Source organism: Triticum urartu, chromosome 7A, assembly GCF_056163025.1.
Source record: "Triticum urartu cultivar PI428250 chromosome 7A, HENAU_Tu73, whole genome shotgun sequence".
NCBI classification, from domain to species: Eukaryota; Viridiplantae; Streptophyta; class Magnoliopsida; order Poales; family Poaceae; genus Triticum; species Triticum urartu.
The window spans coordinates 711,301,978-711,311,857 of record NC_141879.1 but is presented as its reverse complement, the minus strand read 5'-3'; the positions used below and the strand labels follow the sequence as shown (position 1 = coordinate 711,311,857).

Sequence of the window (9,880 nt, the reverse complement as noted above, 5' to 3'; positions counted from 1 at the left end):
CACATTATACCCCTATAAGCACCTCAAGTCCTTGTGTGATTAGGGCCAGTTCACCGGCACCGCTAATCAAACCCGGTGGGGGTGTGCGTGCCTGGATGTTGAGCTTCTTGTGCGCCCCGTTAATCTGCACGGAAACGGCCTTAATGACCACCGTCGGCCGCGTGATGGGAGAAGAAAAGGCAGGATTTGAACCTGTCTCTTTCATATGGGAAAACTCGGTTAGCTAGCCCTGTGCCGTGTCAACTTATTAATGTGTACGTACTATACTGTACTCGTACACATTTGGCACGGGACCCCTCCTACTCTAGGCAGCTAGCTTGCGATCTCTTCTGTTCCGCGCGTTGGAGTGGCCATAAACGAGTCGTAATTCGCCAGGAAAATGAATACACACAGAGAGAGATAGCAACGGGTGGAGGCGGTAGGGTAGGGTGGCTGGGCGGGTTGGTCCGGTCCGGGTCCTGGCGTTCGAGGTTTTGACCCGTTTAAGCTGAGTAGTTGGCGATTTCTGGCCACCCATCATCCCTACCACCTGCCAGAATTAATTGGCCAGCCGACGCACCGCTCTCTCTCTCGCTCTATACTCCCGGCCTCTCGCCACAGCGATAAGCTGCTGCCTCTGCCTCTGCCTGCAGGGTGTTTTCTCTCTCTGCGTGTGTGCGTAGTATGTGTGTGTGGCGTGCAGTGCAGGCAACCATACATTGAATTGAATTGAAGGAAAAGAAAACTTGCGGGGCTCGGGTGAGTAATATGGGTTTGGGTTGGACCTCACCTGATTAGTAAGTGATTAGCAGTAGCTGGGGACTGGGGCGGCTCCCAACCAACTCCAGCTAACTGAAAACTCCCCCCGCCACAGTCCCCTCATCCACTTATTTCGTTCAATTGAATGTAAGATGTTGAATATATAGTTTGTGCATGTATATTGTATAGTCCTGCTCATCTCTTAGTCATTGTATAGTTGAGGTTGTGGCCCATCTTGTACTCCGTATATACGTGCGCTATGCACCGATTAATACATCGAGTTGCATTGCCAAAATATTCGTTTCCAACATGGTATCATACCTACGATCCTAACCCTAACTCCTGCCGCCGCCGCCGCCACGATCCCATCGCCGCCGCCGCCGCCACTTCGTGCCGCCGCCGCCGCGCCGCCGCTGCCTCGCGCTTCCGCCCGCCACCCGCAGCGCCGTCACCCGCGTCGCGCCGCCATCCCTCCCGCCGCGCCACTTCACCATGCGCCGCCGCCCTCCCCTCTCGGCCATGGCCTCCCCCGGTTCCACCGGTACCACCCGCAGCCGCCGCACCAATCCCTTCGACGGCCCTGATCCCGTCGTCATCCGTGATCTCAATATCCTCGCTCGGGTTTCTGTCGTCCTCGATCAACTCACCTCCACCTACTATGTCTGGAAGACGTACTTCTCCCTTGTGTTCCGTGAGTACAATCTCCGGGATCACATCGATGGCTCCATGGACTCCCGCTTCATGAAGGACGATGAGGAGTGGACGTCCATCGACGCCACTCTTATCCGCTGGTTCTACACCACCATCTCGAAGGACCTCTTCCACATGATGGTCTTCGTCGATGATGACGCTCACGTCGTTTGGACTAAGCTCAACGGCCTCTTCACCGACAACGCGCTCCAACGCAAGGTTTTCTTGCAAGGCGAGTTTTTTGGGTGCCAGCAGCTTGACTCGTCGGTCGACGACTATTGCATGCGCCCCAAGAAGCTTGTCGATGAGCTCCGTGACCTCGGCGAGAAGGTCTCCGACGAGCTCCTCCTCAGCACTCTCATCGTCGGCCTGAACGAAGACTTCGGGAATGCCGCCTCCAACATCCCTCTCATCACCAACCCGACCTTCCCCAAGATCGTCGCGTACCTGAATCTGGAGGAGAAGAGGATGCGGATGTCGCGCGCCCGGGCCACCCATACGGCTCTCACCGCCGGAACCCGCGGTGGTGCGCCGCCCACCGCTCCGGCTCCCCCGCCGCGGCCCGCCCAGCGGCCCCTCCACGTGCAGCCGCCTCCCGGGTTCCCATATCCCGCGCCGCCGCAGGCCCCTCTGTCGTCCCCCACCGAGCAGCAGCAGCGTCGGGGCGGGCGTCGCGGCCGAGGTGGCCGCAAGCAGCAGCAGCAGCCGCCAGCTGCCCATGGCGGGGCGCCGCTCCAGCCGCAGCACCCGCTCCCGCCGGAGCCCTGGCAGGCCGGCCAGAACCCCTGGACGGGGGTTGTTCACGCATACTCCATGCCCATACCGCGCGCCCCCGTCCCCGGTGTTTTTGGCGCCCGCCCGGCCCCTCATCAGGCTCTGTACGCGGCCCCTCAGGCATATCCGCCGGCGCCGCTCTACGGCCCCTCGGCGGCCTATGGGCTGCCTCCGGCCGGTGGGCTCGTGGCGCCGCCGCCACAGCCTCTGCCGTCGGCCCCGGCCCTCCCGCCGACACCATGGGACCCCGTGCTGCTAGCGGCCCTCCACACCGTCCCCACGCCACAGCAGTACACCGGCGGTGGCGATTGGTACATGGACACCGGAGCCACAGCTCACATGGCCGCCAACCCCGGTAACCTTCTTACCGCTCACCCTGTTCACACTGCTGCTCGCATTACCGTGGGCGACGGTTCTTCCATGCCCATCACTCATGTCGGCCATGCTGCTTTTTCTTCTAACTCCGCTTCATTACATCTTTCTAACGTACTCGTTTCACCTGATATCATTAAAAATCTTATTTCTGTTCGTTCTCTTACACGTGAAAATCCTGTCACCGTTGAATTTGACATATTTGACTTTTCTGTTAAGGATGCTCGTACCCGGATGGTGCTCCACCGATGTGACAGCCCCGACGATCTCTACCCGGTCCACTCCTCCACATCCTCCATCGCTGCACCCATGGCGCTTTCCGCTGGAGTGGACCTTTGGCATGCTCGTCTTGGTCATCCCAACCCTGCCACCCTTCGTCATATTCTTCGCAGTTTTGCATTCACGTGTAATAAGATCGACGATCACACTTGTCATGCTTGTCGTCTCGGCAAACATACTCGTTTACCCTTTAGCACTTCCTCGCATATTGCTTCATACCCATTTGAGTTAATTCATAGTGATGTTTGGACCTCTCTTGTTGCAAGTAACACGGGCTATCTCTATTATCTTGTTATCCTTGATGATTTTTCGCACTATGTCTGGACCTTCCCGTTGCGACGAAAGTCGGATTCTGTTGCCACTCTCACCGCATTCTACTCCTATGTCTCCACGCAGTTTGGTCGCCCCATTCATGCGTTGCAAACAGACAACGAGAAGGAGTTCGATAATCTTGCAATCCGCAACCTTCTCGCCACACACGGCACGATTTTTCGTCTCACTTGCCCGTACACTTAGCAACAAAATGGCCGCGCTGAGCGCGTGCTTTGCTCTTAATGACTGTGTTCGCACCCTCCTCTTTCACGCCAACGTGCCACCACGTTTCTGGCCTGACGCGCTCGCCACCGCATCACTACTCCTCAACATCCGTCCCTGTCGCACTCGCGGGAATTTTGCTCCTCATCATCTTTTATTCGGCACGCCACCTTCCTACACCGAGCTTCGCATTTTCGGTTGCTTGTGCTACCCTAGCATCGCTTCCACTACTTCTCATAAGCTCGCACCACGGTCCATGGCCTGTATTTTTCTTGGCTATCCCCCCAGCACCAAAGGCTACCACTGTTATGATCATATCTCACATCGGGTCATCACTTCCCGACACGTTTACTTTAATGAGATGGTTTTTCCGTTTCAGCAGGTACCTTCGGATGTTGCGGCCTTGCCCGCTCCTGGTGACGGCTGCTCGGGCGCCTCTCTCGGGCCGCCCCCTGGCTTTGAGGGTGCCCCCCGTGCCCCGGGTCGAGTTCCTCCCCGGCCGGCTTCCTTAGGGGCTGCACCCCTCTCGGCGCCTGCGACGCCCCTTGCGCCACCATCGGCTTGGGCCTCCTCGGCGCCCCCCGTGCTCTCGCCGGCGGCCTTCCCCGCGCCCTCGCCGGCGGCCTCGCCCGCGGCGGCCTCACCCGCGGCCTCAGTGGCGGCGGGCTCTTCTTCGTCCTCGCCCGTCGCCCCGGACTCGCTGCCCCGCCCGATGACTCGCTCTCGGGCCGATACCTTCCGCCCGAGTATGCGGTACACCCGCGATGAGTATATTCTCGCCGCTTCCGTCTCCGAGCCGTCCCCTCTCCCATCGTCAGCTCGAGCCACCCTTCGGGACCCTCATTGGCTCGTTGCGATGCAGGAAGAGTTCGATGCGCTCCAACGGAACCGCACCTGGCAGCTTGTCCCTCGGCCACCTCGTGCCAACATCATCACGGGCAAGTGGGTCTTTCGGCATAAGACTCGTCCCGATGGGACTCTCGAGCGCTACAAAGCTCGCTGGGTGGTTCGAGGCTTTCGGCAACGTGCGGGCGTGGACTTCACCGACACTTTTGCTCCGGTTGTTAAATCGGGCATGATCCGCACCGTGCTTCAGCTGGCCGTCTCCCGAGCTTGGCCCGTGCATCAGTTGGACGTCTCCAACGCCTTCTTGCACGGCCACCTCGCCAAGCAGGTGTTCTGTGAGCAGCCCACCGGCTTCGTCGACGCCACACATCCGGATCATGTGTGCTTGCTCTCCCGTTCTCTTTACGGGTTGAAGCAGGCACCTCGGGCCTGGTACCAGCGCATCGCTGCCTTCCTGCAGACGCTCGGATTTACATCGACCCGCTCCGACGCGTCCTTTTTCGTGTACCATCACGGGGTTGACACGGCCTACTTGTTGCTCTACGTCGACGACATCATCCTGACGGCTTCCACTGTCGCGCTTCTCCAGCGGCTTACTGCTCGTCTTCGCGATGAGTTTGCCCTGAAGGACTTGGGGCCCCTCCACTACTTCCTCGGCATTGAGGTGGTTCGACGGCCAGATGGGTTCTTTCTGCACCAGCAGCGTTACGCCCATGAGCTTCTCGATCGTGCCGGCATGCTTAACTGCAAGCCTGCTCCCACGCCTGTTGACACCAAGGCCAAGGTTTCAGCTCTGGAGGGCTCTCTCGCATCCGACGGGGCCTTCTATCGCTCCATTGTGGGTGCCTTGCAGTACCTCACTCTGACGCGCCCCGACTTGCAGTATGCTGTTCAGCAGGTCTGTCTTCACATGCATGCTCCGCGTGACTCTCACTGGACCTTGGTGAAGCGTATCCTCCGTTACATACGCGGCACTACGTCCATGGGACTTACACTGACGGCCTCCGCCTCTACCGACCTCGTCGTCTACTCTGATGCGGACTGGGCTGGCTGCCCGGACACACGGTCCACTTCGGGGTACTGTGTCTACCTTGGGCCGTCTCTGATCTCTTGGTCTTCCAAGCGACAGCCCACAGTCTCTCGCTCGAGTGCCGAGGCAGAGTATCGGGCAGTGGTTAACGCCGTTGCCGAATGCTCTTGGCTTCGTCAGCTGCTCCAGGAGTTGCTTTGTGATGTTCACAAGGCCACACTCGTCTACTGCGACAACGTCTCCGCCATGTACCTCTCCGCCAACCCGGTTCATCATCGACGAACGAAGCACATTGAGCTCGACATACACTTTGTTCGTGAGCAGGTGGCCCTTGGGCGCATCCGGGTCCTCCATGTCCCGACGGCGCAACAGTTTGCCGATGTTATGACAAAAGGACTGCCTACTTCTGTTTTTGAGGAGTTCAGGTCCAGTCTTTGCGTCTCCGGCGACGCTTCGACTGCGGGGGGTGTTGAATATATGGTTTGTGCATGTATATTGTATAGTCCGGCCCACCTCCTAGTCATTGTATAGTTGAGGTTGTGGTCCACCTTGTACTCCATATATACGTGCGCTATGCACCGATCAATACATCAAGTTGCATTATCAAAATATTTGTTTCTAACATAAAAAGAGGAACACGACTCGCTCCACCGGCGACCGTCTCGTGTCGCTGTGACCGAACGGAATTGATGATCGGCGCGGCGTGTCCGATTGATGTGATAAATAAAATCCATGATGGTCTCGTTCCGGAGCCGACCCAGGTGATCGGCCGGTCAAAGCAGGCTCGCTGGCTTCTCCCTTCTGTTTATGTTTAGGCCGTACGTGCGTGCGTGCGTGCTCACCGTGTGTGTACACATGCACTTTGTGTTCAAATGAGAGTGAAACGCACCGCCTCTAGGAGAAGCTCCAACCAACGAACGACCGCCTCTAGGAGAGCACTTGTTTCGGCCATCTCCAACGCTGATTCCCAAAACGGACGGACCGATGGGACAGTTACGGGTACTAATGCGGGAGCCCGCCATTCAACCATAGTTGTATACATTTCAAAACCAATTTCGATAGGCCTGAGAAAATTCGTGTAAACCGGATGATTTTCATATAAACCAAATAAAAATATTTACATTTTGAACATATTTCAAATAAATTATAACAGACCAGGCTATACAATTCTAACCCAGTCTACCGCCAGTCACGGCGGATCCCATTTTCCACGACACGTCTTTTCTATGTCCAGCAACAAGCTCACCAGACCACCGTGCGCCTCGGAGCTAAATGCTTCGGTGGGAGGGAAAGAATAGCCTTCGCCTCCACGAAGACCGGATCATCGGTTGGTTTTTGGCAAGGGAAGACAGTCGTCGTTGCCGCCATCGCTCGCGGCGGATTTGGCGGGCTATGGCATTGGTCAGCCTGGAACGGGTGAGGACGGCCTGGCGGTGCCGCCGGTTCCGGCTCCAGAGAGCTTGCCAACAAGCCTGTTTGCATCCGACTGGCTCGTCAAGCCACCCAGCTGGCTACAATGCCGGAGTGTTCCTTCTTCTGCTTGCCGGATAGACCTTTCACGGGGCTTTGGAGCTCGAGGACATGGTGTGGGTGCTACAAAGAGGAGATGAGAGCGAAGGTATAGTGCGGCTACTGTCCGACGCCTACCCACGTTTAAATAGCGGCAGATGCTAGGAGACAAGAGGCGGGGTATAGTGTTTAATGCTGACTGGCAGGCGGATGAACGTGTCAGCACCAGAGTAGATTCATTGGCACACGTGTTGGTTTAATAAAGGCGGGTGGGCGGACGGACGGCGTTTTAATGCAGAGCAAAGACGCGTGCAGCAGCCAACGCTCTCGACTGGTGCACCGCTAAAATGCCAGCCCTAGTGAGAGGTCGCGGCCACTATTGGCCAGCATGAATGTGACGCAGAACGCTTCAGGCAAAAAAGGGTGCGGGCTAGGAAGAGGGTTTTGGGTGGGTTGTCAGGCGCGTGCCTGACAACGGTGCAGACACCCATAAAGCCCCCCCCCCTCCCCACCCCCCGGTTTGAGGGGGGAAAAGACGTCCACAAACGAATACAGGGCCGTGTTGGATAAAAAAAAAGTCAGGACCATGTTGTTGGGACAGACTCATGTAGTTTAAGGATCCCTTAAGGTATGTAGGGCACTTCTTTTCAGTACCAAGGGCAACTCCAAAGCAGATCACCAAATCGTGTCTAAATGTCTTGATTTTGTCATTCAATGTTGGTCACTAAAATTCTTCAGACTTGTCTAGATGTTCGATATCCCACGAACTGGCACCAACGGGGAGGTTTAGGGGAGTCCAGACGCCTGTCACGTCAGACTCTGACATGCCCAGCCCGCCCAAAACTAAGTGGGAGCCCGTGCATTTGGAAATTCCTGTCACTATTCCGCGTGGAAGACCGGCCCGCCGTTCGGTCGTCTGCAGCCGAAGGACCCAAGGGTGGTGGCCGCCCGCAAGGTCGTGTCCGTGGAACGCAATGCTCGCCGCTACAAGGCAAATAAGAAGGCGGGCGATGCAAAGACGGCTGGTCAGGGCGGGCCCCCTTCGACAAAGCGCGCCTGCACGCTGGTGTTGCCCGGGCAATCGTAGCAGCAGTCCACATCCTACTTAATCTCCGTCCATCGTGTCCCGTTCACCGCCGATCTCAACACCACTACATTTTCACGGAATCATAGTTGTCGGCGTTGGTTCGGTCGCAGATGCTGGTTGTGGAGCTATTGTCCGTCGGTGCCAGGTCATTGTTTGCCGGAATGCCTCATCCAAGCGGGGCGGCGGTAGACGACGAGGCGATGCTGAACATTATCCATGACAAAAGGCGGCTACGAAGACTGACAAGGGCAGACCTCCCGGTCAAAGGAATAGTTGCAGTCGAACACCCAACAGACATGTAGTTGGACAAGCACTGGTTGTCGGGTGCCAGCCCAAAGAAGAATAGAGAACTAAATTTCTCCCTAAAGAAGGATGAATTGTTGTGTGAGGTGTGGTTGGCAACTAGTATCGGTCTATTTCATGGCATGGAGCAAAAAGGGCGGGACATTTTAGCAAAGTGTGCATGATTGGTTTCATGAGTAAAAATGTTATGCTCCCTACTGCATGGAAGTTCCATGATCGCAATCCAAAGTCGCTCAACTATCGATGGTATAACATTCAAGAGGTTGTCAACAAATATTGTGGCTTTTACAAACAAGTGCAAAACCGGTGCCAAGTGACACGTTACTCAACGAGCTCACAAGTTTTGTGACTTGTTGCTTTATGTGTTGTCATTTTATTGATTTGCTCAATGTTAAAACTCGTTAACCATTCATTGTCTTCATGTGCTAGCCTGCACGCATGTAATACCAAAAGACAGAGAAGAAGCACTTTATAGATACGCATTGTTGGATGAAGTTCAATGTGCATCACATGTCACTCTCCTTGATTCCCAATTCCATCAAGATCACCATGGTCAATGAAGATAAAGGTGTTAATTCAACCGTTCCGACACAACAAGGGCTTGATTGAGCGAAGGAGGCCGAGCCAAGGCAAATTATTGGTGCATTTGGTTGAATGACCTCCACTCCTATCGCTGTCCATGGACACGATGTCCGTTTGGATGATCAGCGTTAGAGTTGCCCAACTGACTAAGCCGGAAAGAAGCCTCGAATTTGAAACATTCTGCGATGAAAACAGGTTGTTTTCTTCATGATGGAAAACACAATCTCCAATTCTCGACCCCTTTTGCCCCATGCCTCGACGGTTGCTTGAACGGAGCCTGTGATGGATTTTGTCGACAGGGAGCGACGACAATGTGTGTGGTTGCTTCCAAGCCATAATAATCATTTCTTCCTGGGCCAGGAATGCAACGGATACGTACGCCATCTCTCCGTTTTCCAGGGCAAGACAGGGCTCACCTCACCTCACTCGTGTCCGTCGTCTGCGTAATTAGGTGACACCGAAGCCACGACACGTGTGGGACGCAGTGCAGGCCTCATTACTCGGACACACGCAGACGCGCCCTTTCACACACACCCGCACACATAAATTCTCGGAGAGGATGGCACGACGTTGACCAGCGCATATCCCTTTGCTTGGCGTGTGCAACGTTGAGTTTCAGGAGACGCGGGCAGGCGTGCCGCAATCCCTGGGATACAGATGCAGATGCAGATGGCCAACCACAAACCGATCACCAATCACTCCAACTGCAAATCCCCCCGGCGGTTAGGCCAACTCCATCGCGCGACCCTATCATGTCCGCTCCCGTCCATTTAAGGTAAAACACACGAATAGCGTAGCCCAACGCACGGCCTTAAACAGATAAATATCCGGATTTCGTCCGTTTTTGACCCATCCCCGGCCCAAACTTGCGTTCGGTTTGGGGTGAAACGGACGCGCGCGGACGGCTTGGACGCACGCCCTTGTCCCCCCGTGGCCCGCCTGTCGGGGACACTAGCAGTCCCTCCGCTCCCAACGCTTCCACCCTCTCTCTCTCGCCCCACCCCGCCGCCGGCGCCGCCGCTATTCTCCGGCCGCCTCCTCACCGCGCAGCCTCCGGCCGTCCCTACCAAACCACTTCTTGACATGGCCGCCACCACGCCCGTGTTGTGGCCGTAGTTTTGGCCGTCGATCGAAGG

General features: G+C 56.2%; 1 protein-coding gene across 1 annotated transcript; it reads left to right on the top strand.

The window, feature by feature from the left end:
* The first annotated feature begins 1,257 nt into the window (after positions 1-1,257).
* LOC147961948 (uncharacterized) lies at positions 1,258-7,859 on the top strand. The gene is made up of 3 exons (XM_087534001.1): positions 1,258-2,850; positions 3,770-5,743; positions 7,668-7,859. Exons 1-3 carry the CDS (start codon positions 1,258-1,260, stop codon positions 7,857-7,859), a joined length of 3,759 nt encoding a protein of 1,252 aa, XP_087390127.1.
* Positions 7,860-9,880: the final 2,021 nt, after the last annotated feature.

Excerpts from the sequence above, each read along its gene's own strand:
- LOC147961948 (XM_087534001.1), top strand. The coding sequence starts at position 1,258 with ATGGCCTCCCCCGGTTCCACCGGTACCACCCGCAGCCGCCGCACCAAT. Across the intron at positions 2,851-3,769 it reads GCCCCGACGATCTCTACCCG|GTACCTTCGGATGTTGCGGC; the intron begins GTCCACTCCTCC and ends CCGTTTCAGCAG. Across the intron at positions 5,744-7,667 it reads CGGGGGGTGTTGAATATATG|ACCGGCCCGCCGTTCGGTCG; the intron begins GTTTGTGCATGT and ends TCCGCGTGGAAG.